Consider the following 18,036-nt stretch of genomic DNA (forward strand, 5'->3'; position numbering starts at 1 on the left):
AGCTATTCAAATAAGGCGGCGAAGAACTGATAAGGAGCATGCATCAACTTCTTTGTAGAATATAGTCAAAAGAAAGCATGCCCTTCGCTTTAATTTAAGTGTGTTCTGCCCAATCCACAAAAAGGGAGACCCCCCGTCTGCGCTAACTATCGTGGGATAAGTCTCCACAACATCGCATATAAGGTTCTCTTAAGCATATTGTGTGAAAGATTTTGTTCGAAAGCTTGTTTTTGACAGCACGAAAAAGAACTGCCTTTATGCCGCTATGTCTTAATTTAGTATCCTCGCAAAACTAATACGGCTGTGTAAACTGACGTTAAGCAATACCAAAAGATCCGTCAGGATCGGAAAGGACTTCTCCGAGCCGTTCGATACGAATCGAGGTTTCAGACAAGGCGACTGCCAATGTGAGGCTTCTTCAATCTACTACTGGAGAAAATAGTTCGATCTGCAGAGCTGAGTAGAGAAAGCACATTCTTTTATAAGAGTGTACTAGCTGATGATATTGATATCATTGGACTCAACAACCGCGTCGTTAGTTCAGCTTTCTCCAGAATGGATAAGGAAGCGAAGCAAATGGGTCTTGTAGTGAATGAGGTCAAGACGAAATATCTCCTGTCAACAAACAAACAGTTGTCGCACTCACGACTTAGCATCCACGTCACTGTTGACAATCATAACTTCGTCGTATGTCCACCTCGAAACCCAACGCAGAATAATTCTTGCCAATTGGTGCTACTTCGGAATGAGTAAGCAATTGAGAAGTAAAGTCCTCTCTCGACGAACAAAGACCTAACTCCATGAGCCCCTCATTATTCCCGTCCTGCTATATGGTGCAGAGGCATGAACCATGACTATAGCGGATGAGTCGGTCTTACGAGTTTTCGATAGAAAGGTTCAGCGGAGGATTTATAGTTCTTTGTGCATTGACAACGGCGAATAACGCATTCGTTGGAACGATGAGCCGTATGAGGTATACAACGTCCTTGACATAGCTCTGCGAATTAAAAAACAGCGGCTAGGTCATGTCGACTGAACGGACGAAAACTTCCAGCTCTAAAAGTATTCGACGCAGTACAAGCCGGGGGAATCAGAGGTGGAGAAGGACCTGGCTACACTTGGAATCTCCATTTGACGACAAACAGCGAAAAGGAAGAACGACGGCTGCCCTGTTATAAATTCAGCTATAACCGCATAAGCGGTGTCTACACCAATAAAGAAGATCCCTTACAGTGACCGATATTTTCGGTCAAAAGTTAACTATAGGTACTGGAGTTCATATTTCCTATATTTGGGGCTTAAACATTTACGTTTAGGCGTGGTTGAAGTCCGCTCATTGACATAAGAATGTGTATACCAAATTAGATCGAAATCGGTCTGGCGGGTCTCGAGATATGTGTAGGTAGAACCTATATGTGAGCGGTGTCAAGCCCATAGTCCAATTTTGACACCGGTTCCAATAAAGGCCTATTATATCACCTCGCGGGTAAAATTCAATGACTCTGGGTTTTGTTATTGATTTATCGTGCTTAAAGTAGTTTTTAACAATACCGCTATATGGGCGGGGTTATCTTCCCATTTCATCCATTTTCACACTGTCAGTAAGAGTTCGTATAATATCTGCGCTAGGTGAACTTAGTTGTTTTAGCTTAAGTTAAGAGATACATATGTATGTATGTATATACATTAAACATTTTATAGAGCAGAGTCACGCCCACTTTTTTAAAACTGGTTTTCCATAGATGTCTCCTGCTACTGGAACCCCTGTGGCAAATTACAATTCTAATTCTAACTTAATTAAGTGCACCTTATAAGTTTTCGGGTAATGGCGTTTTGTGGGCGTGGTAGTAGTCCGATTACGCCCAACTAAAGACTCGGCCTTACTTTTTTGCCTCTGAACATGTGTACAAAGTTTCATCAAGATATCGCAATTTTTACTCAAGTTACAGCTTGCACGGACGGACAGACAGCCACCCGGATCTCATCTCGTCTGTGCATCCTGATCATTTATATATACATAATCCTATATATATATCGATTATTTTTATGTAATACATACAACTATACATACACAGTTTAACGTAACTAAGACATTCGACTTCGGATTCTGCAAAGTTTTCATTCAGACTGAACATAAATTGCTACCCCATCTGTATCTGTAATAACGGAACTTTTGCAAGTTCTTACACAAACTAAATTACCGAACACTTTCGTGATATTGGTCTTATCACGTATAAGCAGTTTAAATATATACATATTTTTGTTCAAAATAAATCCTGTATTTTTATTTTAAGCCAGAGTTAAAAATTTATTTGAACTAATAATGAAGTTTCCAAAATAAATTTCTGCAACACCCAAAATTTTTATGGTTCGTTTTATTAAAAAAATATAATTTGTAAGCACTATGTATGTACATACATATACATATGTACCGAAAGCAAATAGCGTCAACTGTCAAAATTTGTCTCTCCATTGGGCAAAGCAAAATGTAAAATTAGTTTACAACATAGGAAACTTTTTCACCTCAACTCAACATAAGGACAATGTTTTCGTTTGGCACACAACCTAATAATAAAATGAAGTTTAGCAAATACATCTGCTAATTGGCAACGCCAATTCCTTACTTCTGTCAGCTGATATTCAATGAATTGTTTTGGTTTATTGTATCATATCAAAGTTTTGTTCACTAGAGTTTGCATTGTATATTGAATGCAACATCAATTAAAAAAATAAAAGCTTTAGAGTATGAATTCGCGTAATCCACAAACACTTATGGCACTGCCAAATGAGGAAAATTTTGATTTCCTTTTTAAAGTGGTATTGATTGGAGACTGCGGAACTGGGAAAACTTGTATTGTAGAGCGTTTTAAAACTGGAAATTTCATTGAAAGACATGGGAATACTATAGGCGTGGACTTTTCTATGAAAACAGTTAATATCGAAGGAAAGCAAGTAAAAGTAAGTATCGCCTCGATAAATTATGTGAACAAATAAATTATAATCGTTTCCAGCTTCAAATATGGGATACAGCTGGACAAGAACGGTTTCGTACAATCACGCAAAGCTACTATCGTTCTGCAAATGGTGTTATAATTGGTATGTATTGGTGCAACCAAAAATTTTATATCCAATATGGGGGGATTTTAGAATAGCATTCCCGATTTCGGGGTTAAAATGGGCATATGCGGATGGAGGATGTTCTCCAGTTTAAGAAAGTATATATATAATTGCCGTTGACCTTACGGTTTTTGAGATTTTATAGTAAATAGTGCAAAGATAACTTTAATTCAATATTTAACTATTGTTCAATTCTTTTTGTTCACACAATAAGAAATGGTTTGCATTCTAACATATAATCAGTGTTTCCTTTTCTACATATTTTTCAAGAGAAAGGAAATTCAGAAAGAAATTATATAATATTGGCTTCTAAATATATTGTTTGCTATAATTGCTGAATAACAACAGATCTTATTTTAGAAAAATGTTATTTTGTTGCAAAGTTGTAAATAACTTTATTTAAATTATTTAATCTTTTTAGTTTATGACATAACAAAGAGGTCTTCTTTTTCAAATCTTCAAAAGTGGATTGAAGAGGTTCGGCGTTACACAGCATCCAACGTGTTACTTATTTTAATTGGAAATAAGTGTGATTTAGACGAAGAGCGTGAAGTGGATTTTGAAGAAGCAAAGCAAATGTGCCAATATATACCCGAAATCCTTTTTGTAATGGAAACATCAGCGAAACAAAATACAAACGTTGAAGACGCATTTGTTTGTTTGGCAACGGAATTAAAGGTATGTAGCAAACTAATTGAAATATAAACTTTAACATATGTATGTATATGGTAAACAATTTCAAATAATTATTATGTTGGTTCTTATTTTAACTGCTTAAGAACTAGTTTGCCAACCATGTTAGCCAGTGCTAACTAGGCAGAAATCTTGTCCCTTGCATTTAATATATTTATTCACAATCTATATTAGCTAAAAGGTAAAAAAACTTGAAAAAGATCCAAAGTCGTCATGCACTTCATCATTCGGCTTTCAAGATTATACCGAGCCAATCGATCTATTGAAGAAGAGCGAAAATTCGCAAAAGAAGGACGCGTTTTTATGATCAGATTTTGTACTTATCAAACCCCCGACGATAGTCAAATGAAAATTACAATCAAGGCACCGACAATAGCAACCAAATCCTAACGGGGATAAATAACCACAACAACAACAAGCACGGCACAACTGCGGCTGTCGCATTGTCAATTGCTACTCCAGTCTAGTGGTCAACAACGCACATGTACGGTCGAAAGAGCTCAAAAGGCAGCATGACTCCCAGTCTGATTAATTCGTAAAGATCTAATAAACGGCGACATCGGCCTCAGGGATATTATCATCGAATTTCAATGCATAGTTAGTTGTCTTTGATGTTCGGTTACATCCGAACTTGGCCCTTCCTTCCTTCAATTATTTATATTTATAACGATATAGCTAGAACAAACGAAAACGAACACATGAACATATATATGAAGCAATGTACTCCTTTTAGTACGTATAAAATTATATGAATATTTCCATGAAGATTATACCCGAATAAATATATAAATTTAAAAATTTGCTAATAGGTCTACAAATCAATAGATAATATGAAGAATTTTGAGTATATGAGACAAATTAGTTTAGTGTTTATTTTTCGTAATTACTAAATAACTCCATTTGTTTAATTATTTAGCGGCGTCATGACATCAACACTGTAGAAGAAGACAAAGAAGATGCCATACGACTGGGGCAAAGCAAACCGCTTAATAACTGCAGTAGTTCTTGCAATTTATTATAAGGATCTCGAAACGTAATTCTAATTTTTGGAGTTTTTTTTTACTTTTTAAGTTTGTTAATATAATCATTTAAATTTAACTTACTTAGTTAATTAAACGCTCGATAATAGTATAAGTATATACATAAATAGATATATACATATATGGAATATGTAAATATTTCAACAGTAAAGCTCTGAAGCTTTCAAATGATCTAAAATCAAGTACAAAATTGATATCAAAATAAAACAGATCTGACGAACATTATACATATGTATAAGCAGTAATTTGGCACATTAATTATTCCATTATAAACCAAATTTGTTTGTTCTTATGAAGTGGATTGAAAGCTTTTTTCCTCCATTGACAAAAACAAAATAAAATGCAATCCCAAAACAACCGGTTCTACGTTACCGTAAATGACTTGGATTTTATCCGGACAAAGGCTGTTCTTTCCCTGTTTGGATGGGTAAGTTTGTCATCATTGGAGCATCCGCATTCTGCAGAGTGCTAGCATTAAATTCAACACGGGCCCGGAGTTCTAAGTGTGAATATACAAACTACTCGAAAATCGACTCTGAACGTTAATATGAAAATGTGGAATTTTTCGGAGTTGCCGCAAGAATCTAAAGGGACACCTGCGCAGCTTCGTTCTGGATACTGTATCAGGTTAAACTCTTACTTATCCAGAATCGAACCCGATATACTAAATGTTTGTTCAGCATGCAGCGAGTCCCCGCATGACTCTAACCACTTCTTTGCATGCCCAGCAAACCCCATTCATCTACACCCCTCTCACTATGGTCCGACCCCGTCGAAACATCACGTTTTCTGCGCCTACCGTTAGATGACTTTAACGACAACCACCTAAACCTTACCGCGCAAGCGGGCATAACCATTAAAAAATAACAAAAGTTAAACTCGAATTAAGTGTAAAATGTATTTAACTTTTGTTTCCAATTTTATGCACAATGGTAAATATGACATTAAATAACAGAGTTTACATGTCAGAATGTGATTGTACTTTCTATTGTGCGAATATAAGCGAGAACAGTATTTTCATCTATGTAACACTATCTATTATGATACAAAACAAAACAAATTGAAAATATCAGCTGAATTTTATAATTTTGAGGCACATGAGTTGTTCAATCTATTATTTAAAAAGTAAAATGTGATTAAAACAAAAAAAATGTTAACTTCGATCACGCCGAAGCTATAATACCCTTCACAAATACAAAATATTCCTTACATGAACTACAATATATACTAAATATATTGATCCGAGTTGAACAATTTCGAATATTCCACCATTGCCCTTAGGCAATATTCCATGTAAAATTTCTTGAAGATATTTCTTCAAATGAAAAAGCAAACACTTCATTACGTTCGTTCAGTTTCCTTCTGGGTGTTAAAAATTTTGAGTCAAACTTAATATACCCTTTTCAGGTTATAATGAACATTGATCGCAGCTTTTATTTTATTGTAGGAATATAGTAGCAAAAGAGCAAAGAGAATGTTTTTATGGAATCATATTAATCACTTACGGTAGCTACGCTTAACTGAAACGTTGGGTAAAATCCCTCTTCTCTGCAACTATTAAATGAATTTTAATCGTATTTGATTCATACGATTATCTTGATATGCTCCCGTCACTGTTTAAAATTTGTGAAACAATGCCTATTTCTCATATAATAGATATTATTTCATATTTCTTTGTAATGTATGATAGCAGCACCCGTTAAGATATTACAATAATATTTTCCACAAACTGTACCCGCAGTGTGCGGCACTTCACGTCTGAAAAACTTTTTGAAGGATTTTTTGATCCGCAGATATGAAATATGAGGATGTAAGTGCCCAGGGCTGACTTTTTTTTAGCAAACATATAGACCAATTTGTAAGATATCCGAATTGAACATTAAATAGGTCCACAAATCACTCTAGTCCCAATATACTATACAATGAATAGTGATTTGCGTAATTCGAGCGGACATATTTTCTTAATTTTTAAATGGTTTAGCCCTGAATATGAAGTAAATAAGTTCAGACCTTGGGCTTATATCACATATAACTTTATAAAAGATTTCTCAATATAATTAAGCAAAAATATTTAAATTTTAACAACGTGTATAGGAACAATATTTCAAAAATAATGAAAACTTGGCTGCTGCGGTTCGAAAATTTCATACAAAATATGGTCGGAATAGTGTTTTAACTTCGTCAACTGTGAAGATAAGATAAGAAAATTGTGTCTAACCTCTTGTTTTAATAATTAGTTGACATCACTTTTGTATACTTAAATCTGTGACTAAATAATTAAAATAAACATATTTATTTATGACTTCGAGTTAAAAAATCCGGACAGCTTTTTTGTTGCAGACCCGTGTAATATTATGGTATTAGAAGCATCTATATGCTAACTTTTGACTTTAAGCTGAGTTCAGTTACCCAAGTCCGTCTCTCTATATATATGTATGCAAACTAATCCATGAAATTTAGTACGCGTCCTTCGCCGATATCAGATACTATACAAACTAATCGATCATAATCAAATCCTTGTTATTCAAGAACTTGGTATAATATGTAAATAATGTTCAGATCAGACCCCTATTGCATATATGTATGTAGGTAGGGTTACCATATCGGTCTCAGTCAAAATCAGTCCCATTGCATATGTTTCCGCAAATTCGAGTCGAGACATGTGTGTGACAAATGATGCAGTTACATTTCCATGCGACGGTATACATGTACATATGTATGATGGCGATATCATATGGTGTGCGTTCCAAAACTCAACCGAGTTCAACTTGCGTAGGAATTTTATACCAAAAAAAACCTGCGCGAGTTGAACTCGATCGAGTGTTGGAACGCAACCATGAAAGATATGATTCATGAAAAATCAATCTTACGCGTGGTGCGCAAATTCGAAACGCCCAAGTAGACTAAAACACTGTGATGCTTACTTTTTCACGCACTCGTTCAAAAATTGTAATTAAAAAAACTCAGGAGGAACCCAAGGAATCACGAAAATCGGGGAATCAATGCCGAAGGTCAAAATCAGAGAATATAGCAGCCCTGCATATAGGTTTTATAGAAGCTCCCCGATAAAAAACAAGATGACGATTTTCATGAAATATATTTTTTCTTTGTTAAGGGGTTACATGGGTTTCACGGCTTCACATTCCTGGAATATTGTCATAAAATCTCAAGTTCATCGCTCGAGGTTAGCTGTGTCAAAGTAGTCACTTAAAACATTCAATGTGTTTTCCTCGAAAATCTTAACAACTGACTTTGAATGTGTTTTCAAATCGCAAATTAGATAGAATAGATTACACTTAATAAACATCAACAATGTCCGTGGTTAATGGAGATGTCCGCTTAATAGGGAGTCTATTTAATAGAGCTTTCAATAAATTTCATTTATGAATTTTTTTAACTATCCTATCTTCTATGTTGGTTCGATCTGGACACAGTGGGCTAAATTTTACTAAAATCGGTTTAATAGTTTACGAGTCCATCGCGAACAAACAACGTGACACGTACTTTTTATATATGTATAAATAAAGTTTGAAAAAAATATTTAATTTTTTTTATACGAAAAAAAAATGTTGAAAATAGACTTTTTGCTCGTGGAAACCCATTTAACCCTTTAAGTAACCTTAATTTGACTTTAAAGTTCTATATATCCAACAACCTGGCTAAAAAGAACTTGCAAAGTATTTTCCTTTGGATACATTACCGAATTTAGTTATACACATACTTGTTAAAAGAAATACACCTATGAAGTGTATTATAGCTTTCCTGCAGCTGTTTTTTTTCTTGTTATTACTTTTTTTCAATGTTGCAATACAAATACTAATATTCAATAATTTTTTTTTAATAATTGTAAGGCAGTATTGAAAATTAATCACATACATAGGTAAAAAAAAAATTAAAATATTTAATTCATAACAATTCGCTATCTTTTAGTAGTTTTTTTATGTTTTCGGGTATGGCGTTCCGCCTGGCGATCTGGTTGGGTCATATCATAGCGGAAAATTATGCAGCGCTTGTCAAGGAAAGCTTTCATGTCCTGAAAAAGAGATAAAAATGTAAGAAACTAAGAAACTTGTAAAATACACAATTTTAAAATTCAACCTTTGGGTCGAAACGATATCCGATTTCCTTCAAAAATACGTAAATTTCTTGCAAGTCTATGGGCTGATACGTGAGGATAGTTTCATTCAAAATTACACTGGAGGAAACGAGATTATGCCAGGCGATATGAAGAGGTAACAGCGGCCGTGACGTCTGTAATAAAATAATCAAATACAGTCAACGTTTACAAATTAGAACCACTTTGTAATGTGATTCCAATTTCTGAAAAATTCTGATTTCTCGAATTTTATTTGTATATGTCTATGCAGAAAAATTGGTTAAGTTTACTTAAAAAACCTACAATGAAATTCTCCTTTATTTAATTATTAAATTGTGCACTTTTGTGCACTATCGATAAAAACCAGAAAACAAAAGTAAAAAATCCAGTACAACACATATTACATGATCATGTTCATTAAACATATGTATATGTATGTATGCTTAATTCTAATTCTAATCTCTGCAAATTCTAATTACTGAAGGTTCTAATTTGTGGGCGTAATAAAATTTAAAAGTTTTTCATTTTAAATAACAAATAAGAATTTTTAGGAAGGGGCTAAAGTGGTGGTCGTCCAAAGATGTACAACTCCTCTATTCAGACTATTAATTGAAAAGTAATACAAGCACTGGGAAACTCACATGGACTCATTCAAATTTGGCTAACTAAGAGTACCCCAAGAAAAAAAATAAAATCGAATTTGGAAAGTCGCGTTAGGTACTTATTTCCTGATATCACTTTTTATAATCAGTTTCACATGTAATTCGGTAATTTTTTCTTAATTATCTAAAGGGAAATTAAGATATACACAAATTCGGTCCAAATACCGCGCATACAACGCATCTATGGTAAATGTAAAATGTTTCGGGAATGAGACGCATAGCACATGGTAATGAAGAAAGGAACAAAATGTTATACAAAAACTTAAGTTTTTCAAGCTACGTTTAAGTAAGAAATCTTTGCAGAAGCTCAATTTTCTGTGGTGTAACCGCAATTTGTTCAACAATTAAAATTTACATTATTCCTTAGTTCGATTCCCAGTATTTATGTGTCGTGAAAATCCATAATTTTCTTTTTCATTCCACATAAATTGGACCAAAGGTAAAATATTAAATTCGCTAACTATACGGGAAATATTTACAAAAAACATCAAAATTCCCAACATATTCTCCTTGTCTGAGACTTAAAGCTAGGCATAACCTTAAACTATCAAAATTACCTTCTTTGTAACATTCGTCTGAAATATATAGTCCTCACAATCCAAATCGAGTTGTAAATCATTTTTAAATAGCTGTATTTGAGAGCCAAAACAATCCTTTAGCTGTAATTTATTTGCGGGAGGAATAATATGATTCGAAGGACCTTTATTAGATTGTTCAGGAATGCGAGAGTTATCGTTTTGCTTACTACAATTGGGAGTTTGTTTGAGAATTAATGGATGTGTTGAATTATATATAAATTCCAACAACTTTACAGCTTGTTTCCGTTTTAAAGGTTTGATGCCATATTGATAAAGTTGTTTCAATATTTCTGATTCTGATTGATGCATAAACTCCGGTTTAGGATCAGTGACAATGCGGGTGGTATATATCCTACCTGATATTTCATATTCATCCGCAGGATATTCTGAAACTTCCAAAGGTATTGTGTAAGATTGAACATCAGGGGTATTTCTTTCTTCTTTCGTGTTATTTAAACTTATATCGCCATTTAACAAGCCTTCCAACCCGACTGGTGCGAGCAACGTTGGCGATAATTCGGGTTGATGGGTGGAACTATTGTTAATCTCAGAAGGTTGTGTAAATGGTTCCGATATATTGTCTAAAATTCCATATTCAAGAAGCTCGGCGGAACGATTAGCTAATCTGGATGTATTAATAAGCATTTCATAAGGCTCTGGTACCACACATTCATCGTCCTCATTGAGTAAACCATTTGCTGACGCTTGACTGAAACTATTTATATCTGCTCTCCAAATAGAGTAATTGATTTCGTCATCTGACAAAACTATGCAATCTTCAGAACTATCCTCTCTATCGATACTCACTTTCCCAGTACTTAATGCGAGTTCGGAACTTGCAGCGGATTTGTTTAAGTTGTTTAAATTTCTTGTATTTGTAGCATTTTCACTTCGATCAAATGAGTTTTCTTTAATAGTTCTCCAATCCGTATTTTCGGAGACATCATTTGGATTAATATTCTCCATTAAGATCTTAAAGCTTTCACCATCCATAGACACATGCTCTTCTTCTTGAGTTAAATCTATAATACTCGAAATAGGACTTGTGGTGTTCCGATTTTCTGTAGTATCTGTATTATTCAAAGGCGATACGACTGAAATAGCTGTTTAGGGTACAGAGAGGTACGGAACTTTTAGTATCAAAACGAACATTTTATTTCGCAGACATTACTCAGAGCACAATAATTTTGTTTACCAGAATATTCGTTACACCTAAAGCTAATAGATACAATATAAAGTTTATGTTATATGTCAATATTTGTCTGGTCGTTCATCATAAATGAATTAAGCTCTAATTTGCCCCGTCACTCTGATGCTCTCAAAAACATTGGGAAGCTTTCTGTTGATGGCGGTCAGTGCGTTGCGTCGACGTTCCCAAAGGCGGCTCCGCTTTAAGCAGACGACTATAGGAATGGTTTTTCTCCGAAATATAAGGCCTCGCTATACGAGTTTAAGTGTTCGACCGGAGCATCACTTGACTTCTTTTGTCTTTCACACTTGCTAACAAGATATCTCGTTGCGGTCATGGCTCAGGACTATAACTATAAAACAGTTGCGAAAACTGCAAAGATTGGTGATGTAATTGTGAAATCGCCCCATATAATGAATAAAATGAAAATGGCGTCAAAAAGACTATGAAGAACAGGCTCTAACCGCTCTGAAGCTGAGGATTTGTTTAGGCAATAAAAGTGAATGATAGAACTCCACTATAAGATGTTGCATAAATATCCACTTGGTCCACCAGCTAGCTAGACCGGAGCATCTACAAAATGATTTAATATATTAAAAACATCTTATACAAATCAACTAGGAATTATAACAAGTAAGTGCAGGTGTAATCGTAGACTTTATACTCTTGCAAGGATCACCTAAAGTTCGAAAATCTTTATATTAGGTACATGGGGACATTACGAGTGTAAAATTTAGTGTCTCTGGTGCTTTTATTTATTGAGTTATCACGCTTTGGGCAAATTAAAGTTTAGTATCTTAATTTGGAACTTACTCATAGCACTTTATAGGTTTTCTAGTTTCGTTTCCTGGGCATTGCAATAATCCAATTACCCCGCTAACGCACCAAGGAACGTATGTACCGAGTTTCAAAAAGATGTCTCAATTTTTACTCAAGTTAATGCTTGTACGGATTTCAACTCGTTTCGTTATCCTAATCATTTATATTTAATCCTATATCTATCTCGATTAGTTTCAGGTAGTTTTAGTAAGAACCGTTAGGTGAACAAAACTATTATACTCTGCAGTAACATGTTGTAATACATAGTATAAAAATATAAAACATAACCCCAATGGAAAAAAACTTTGTTGGTGACATCACCACAGCAAATATTATTTCGGCAGCGGTTATTTATTATATTAAAATAATAAATATTTAGTATTTAATAAATTTACCTTCTTGGTATGCATTTGTTTCGTATTCATTGCAAGATGCCATTTTTGGAATAACAACTTCTTCTAATTCGTCTTCTGAACTCGCGAATATATTCGGCGATTGACTGCGAGTTCCCTTAGATATACTTACAAGATTTTCTGAAGGTTTTTGTGAGGTGCTTAGGAAGTTTTGCTTGATATCAGCTTGCGCTGAACTATAGCTTTGATCATCTTGTACTGTGCTGATGGTTTTTTCGATTAGAGGTGTGCCGTGGCATGATAAAACTTGTTTATGTTCAATGCACTCCATTTTGTTTTCAACAAAATTTTCATTATTATTGCAATTTTCGAGGTTGTCTTGAATATGATAACTGTATTTTTCATTATCAGTTCTAATTGTCGAATCCGTAGGATCACGAAAGTTATCATCGGAAGGTATTGAATTTTTTTCAGGTTGAAATGTGGAAATTAAAACCTTTTTCACTCCGAAGTGTTCTTCCAAATTTATAAACGATTGATTCATGAGATTAACAAATTTATTTGATTTGTTTTGACCTTGGTTAGCTTTTTGAGGAGACAATTCACGCCCCTCTATAGCATGCCAGTTTTTTAACAAATAGCCAGCTTGTACGTGGTTGACGTCAAAGAGATTTTTTACATAAAAACTTTCAAGGTTTATTCTATCTTCATTTTCAAATGCTTTGGTAATTGCTTTGGATGGTTTAAGTTTCTGAAGATTATAACTAAATAACGCATATGATTCTGAATGAGTTTCAGACAAAAACAATTGTTTGTCCTTCCATTCTTGGCTCATTAAAAAGTCTATTTTAGATTGTACTTTCTTAGCTTGAAGTTTAGAATCTCGTAATGTTAGTGATGTATATTTGTTGATCCATTTATTTCTACCTCTCCGATTTGAACCAGGCAATAATGCGGTACTTAAACTGTTATAGGCTGCAAAAGATGTAGAATAAAAATAACATTAAATATCAAAAATACAAGCATTGTTAAAAACTAATAGTTGAGAGATCTTCAACTGACATTAAATAGCCGCATCTTATGAAAAACAGGAATCGCCAACAGGAATCCAGTGACTTTAGGGAAATTAAGAGAACATATTTGCAAAAAATAGGTTATAGGCTTATAGAAGAATATTAAATGTTCAGTTTACGCAAACCTAGCTAGTTCGGGTGGATCAATATAAAAACATACTTATTACACACTACAAGTTAGAAAGAGCTAAGTTCGGGTATAAACGATCATTTTATATTCTGGCCATTTGCAGTGCTCTAAGACGAGGAAATACCTACATGTTTGCCAAGAAAACATTAAAATTTATTTATAAATCGACATTATTAACTCAAATTATGCGATATAGGCAACTAAAGAAAAAATTTAACATATTAGGTATAACGGCAAAAGCTCATTTCGTGCATCTTGCATAAGCGAGAAAATCCCCACTTACGTTTTAGAAAAGATATTTTACATATTTTGACCAAAATAAATGGTTTAAAGTAAAATGGAAAGTCGGAAATTCCTGTATTTTGACATATTGTGGCAAGGGAAGGTCTGGACTGATTGCATTAACTTTTGACATTACTCAAGTATACTCGAGAACATATTTTCATGAAATTTTACACACTCACACATTGACCGACACAGTTTACTGCATTAAGTCTACTAGACTCACGGAAATCATTATATGTAGAATATCGGCGCTAGGGGTAATATTGACCTGATTTTCGGGGTTAAACTACAGTACGGCCAGTGTTATACGTTCTTACCAGAAAAATATGTTCTATGCGTTTCATTAAGAAAACTCACTCAAGTCAAACAGATATTTGAAAATCCATATATTAAGTTAGGGTCTGAGAATTTCTTAATTTTTGAAACATCGAAAAATATTCTCTGCGTCCAGTATTTTCAGTAAAAAGTCTGAAGTAGACACCGACTCCACACATAGTATTTGTTACATGGTGTTTGAAAAGTCATGATCAGATTTTGAGACTTGAGATGGCATACCTTCAAAACATTATTTGTACGAAGTTTTATCCCAATATATTTATTGTTGCTTGATTGTATACCAAGAAGTGAAAGAATCAGAAGAAATTTAAAATTGTTATTTCCAAAGAATTTTATTTCATAAATTTCAGTTAATTTTTGGTTGCAGGTCAATCGTCATTTAAGAAATTCAGTCAGCTAAGCTTCACAAATGGGTACTGAAAACTTTACTGGGGCTGGATCAAATAATTTCGAATATCCGTTTGTTTTTTATTAAAATTTGTCGTAATATCGAAAAGGGATGAAATCGAGTCAATATATACCTAGCTCTCAAACACCTTTTTATAAGAAATTCAAATTTCCAGTTGGCTTTATATCGTGGATATCTGCCAATATGTTATCAAACGTTTACACTTTATACATACAATCGTGGCCACGCAAAGCTTACCACATACTTTCTTAAATTTTTTTCAATTTAGTCTTTTTTCTTCAATTTAGTTCTTTGTTAAGTTTTTAGTAAGCAGAAGTAAACTAAATTATATTGTCTAATTATAATTATAGTTTTTAATTTATTACGTTTAATCAGAAAAAACGCAATCTAGCTTTCTGTGCTTATACAAAAGCGCTCTATTTCATTATTTTTAAAGTAATACCGCGACTAAACTTGGTGTTTCAATTTAAAAAAAAAGAAAATAAAACGTCAATTTCAATTATAGGTAGTGTAAATGAAATTTACAATTAAAAAAATAAAATATGTCCGTCTCTTACATTTCGAGCTCATTTTGTAAAGCTCACTAACTTTCAAATGATTTTGCATATAGCTGGATGTGTTTTGTTTTTAATTTTTAATAGTTTTGATAAATACCATGTCATTAACTTATTTCTATATAAAAAATGTATGTACCGCAAAAAGTACTGCTATAAAGAGTTGTTAAATATGCAGAACACTTGAAAATTTTGAGTTGTAAGCTTTACGTGGCCACAAGATGTAAATATAGCTTACTGCCGAAAATGTCTCGTGACCAAATTTTAGTTTAATTCAGTCGTTTTCTTCAAATAATAAATGCTACAATTTTTAATAAAAAGTTTTGCAACACCTGAAAGCATGTCCCCGCCCTTAACCTTTGCAAATTGCGAAAGTTTTGTTGTGGTTTTTTAATTGTTAAACTAGAGGAAATAATATTGAGTACTCTTTTTTATTTGAACACTGCACTATTTTAAATAATGCGAGACTTTGGATTTTATTGGTTTCAGAGTAATTACTAACTTACGATTCTGTTTATTTGGACTAATAAACTTTTGAATCTAATTTAAGAGCTCAATTCTGAAGCCAATTATTTTCAGATATCGGTGTTAAAACAGTGACAAAATATATTTTTATAATTTAAAAAAAATATCACTTTCCAATTTGGAAACTTATTAGACTTAAAAATTACTGATCTAAAATTTACTATTGGCATCTACATACCTTTTAAACCACATGGACGAAACCCGTATTGACCTAATATATTTTGAACGTTTTCCAAATTTACTTCGTTGTTTTCAACTCGCTGATCTGCAATGTCGAAGTTAGACGAACCACGGGTTTCCACTTGTGATTTAGACATTGCGATTGCGAGATGTATTTCATCAGCACTGAAATTATCAAGTCTGCATTGTTGAGACGTAATCTCCGAAAACATAACTTCATTTCGCATGAGCAAAGTTTTAATATTCTGCTGGCCTCTAGAAAGTGTTCTTTTGTTTCGGGAGGAATTATTTTTACGTTTCAAATTAGTTCGTATCTTAGTTTTCTTTACAGGGACCTCAAAGTTGTCTTCATTATTATCTTTGGAACATTGATACGGGTTTGTTTCCTCCGTCAAAACAAATTTTCGTAAACTGGTCCGCTTTCTTCCATTTGTTTTCAACTGTGTTTCGCTTTGCTGATTTTCTGCTTGTAAATGATCTTGTCCAGTATTAATCAAGCCTCTTATTGAACATCCACTTTCCAAATGCACAACCTCATTTGATTTTGGTTCATTTCCTTGAATAACTTCATTTACTTTTGGTGCCTCAAAATACTTTGATAACAATCCGTTGCTTGATTTAGTTTTCCTTCAAACAAAAATAATTCCAAAATATAAATATGTATTCTTTCGAATTCTTTAGATTTATTTATTTTTATTATGTTTACATTCCAAATTTTATAATATTGTTTTACCGTAAACTACCGCTTGTACTTGATTCATGATGTTTAATTCCGGACAACCGAAGTTTCCTTAAATTAGCTTTCCGAGTTTCCCGATCCATTAGCAAGTTTTATCTTTGAGAATTAAACTCTTTTCCTTCATCAATACGTTTTTGTATTTCTCTGCTGGTTAGAGGCTTAGGAAAACTGAATAAATAACGACGATCGATCTCCTCTTCTGTTGGAGTAAATAACGAGTCGCAAAGGCCTTTATTAATCTTTTTAAATGTTGGAGTATACCTGGAATATATAGGTTTAAATAAAAAATACAGCCACAATAAATTGTGATAATAAAAGCTTACACCCAAGCTGCTAAAAACACCGCTCCTAAACCAATCCAACCAAATGCAAATTTATTTCGGAACTGATATGCAGGTGTCCCACGAGTGCGTCGAGGCTTTCTACTATTGTTTTCAGAACTGTCCATAACCACACCTTCACTGGTTAATTATTTTATATCAATAATATATTACACAACATTAAAGTATATCACGGCAAAACAAATTTCTAATTATCAATATATACTAGTGATGAGCGATATTTCAGTACCGGCGATTTTATCACTATTTTTTTAACATCGCAGTCGCTTTTTTCATTATGCTGAATACAATGAGCGCGACAGACTGCAAACGACATCTGTCAAATATTAAAATACACACGTTCTGAGGACACAGTTATTTTGAAAACTGCACGACAGCAGGCCGCCAGTTGTCGCTCTCGCTAACTTCAATATATTTTTATATTTGCCAACGACAGTAGGACGACAGTAGAGTTGACAGTAGAGAGATGAGGTAGAGTGGTGATGCCACTAATATGTAAAATGTAATATTATTCAAAGCTCTCACAAACCTGACGTTATTTTACAAATAAAAGCATAAAATAGCTCTATTATATCATTTGTAATAACAATTGATAATTTAAAGCTAATAAATTGACCTATTTACTTATTTTTTGCATAAAAAATTTCACTTTGAACAAAATATTAAAATTTCATTGAAGTGCAAGGTATTAGTATAGCCACAACGAAATTGAGTATATGCAAAATGGACAGCTGTGTTTTCTTGTGTACATGCCGTCCATTGTTATGTCGCTGTCTTCTTACAAATGTTCATGTAGAAGGATTCACGACGTCATGTACAGTTCACTGTCGTGCTGCCATGTCGTGTCGCTCTCTATGTATTCAGCACTTTAGTCACAATATTTTGTGAAAGGATCACGATCCATCGATATTGCTTAC

The 18,036-nt window shown here is 33.6% G+C and overlaps 3 protein-coding genes across 4 annotated transcripts; 1 reads left to right on the forward strand and 2 right to left on the reverse strand.

The window, feature by feature from the left end:
• The first annotated feature begins 2,652 nt into the window (after positions 1 to 2,652).
• Positions 2,653 to 5,095, forward strand: LOC120778628 (ras-related protein Rab-43). The gene is made up of 4 exons (XM_040110513.1): positions 2,653 to 2,958; positions 3,012 to 3,096; positions 3,539 to 3,795; positions 4,727 to 5,095. Exons 1-4 carry the CDS (start codon positions 2,746 to 2,748, stop codon positions 4,829 to 4,831), a joined length of 660 nt encoding a protein of 219 aa, XP_039966447.1. The 5' UTR covers positions 2,653 to 2,745; the 3' UTR covers positions 4,832 to 5,095.
• Positions 5,096 to 8,597: 3,502 nt separating this feature from the next.
• On the reverse strand, positions 8,598 to 16,881 carry LOC120777385 (structure-specific endonuclease subunit SLX4). 2 transcript variants are annotated; one of them, XM_040108678.1, is made up of 6 exons: positions 16,773 to 16,881; positions 16,038 to 16,666; positions 12,590 to 13,522; positions 10,166 to 11,256; positions 8,949 to 9,101; positions 8,598 to 8,883 (listed from the first exon to the last, which is right to left on the reverse strand). In XM_040108678.1, exons 1-6 carry the CDS (start codon positions 16,859 to 16,861, stop codon positions 8,770 to 8,772), a joined length of 3,009 nt encoding a protein of 1,002 aa, XP_039964612.1. In that variant the 5' UTR covers positions 16,862 to 16,881; the 3' UTR covers positions 8,598 to 8,769. The 2 variants fall into 2 exon arrangements, with proteins under 2 accessions (XP_039964612.1, XP_039964611.1); XM_040108677.1 differs by having other exon boundaries at positions 10,166 to 11,289.
• Positions 16,852 to 17,390, reverse strand: LOC120777386. Its single transcript, XM_040108679.1, has 2 exons — positions 17,102 to 17,390; positions 16,852 to 17,039 (listed from the first exon to the last, which is right to left on the reverse strand). The coding sequence occupies exons 1-2, from the start codon at positions 17,224 to 17,226 to the stop codon at positions 16,871 to 16,873; spliced, it is 294 nt and encodes a 97-aa protein (XP_039964613.1). The 5' UTR covers positions 17,227 to 17,390; the 3' UTR covers positions 16,852 to 16,870.
• Positions 17,391 to 18,036: the final 646 nt, after the last annotated feature.

This window comes from Bactrocera tryoni, chromosome 5 (assembly GCF_016617805.1).
Source record: "Bactrocera tryoni isolate S06 chromosome 5, CSIRO_BtryS06_freeze2, whole genome shotgun sequence".
Lineage (NCBI taxonomy): Eukaryota > Metazoa > Arthropoda > Insecta > Diptera > Tephritidae > Bactrocera > Bactrocera tryoni.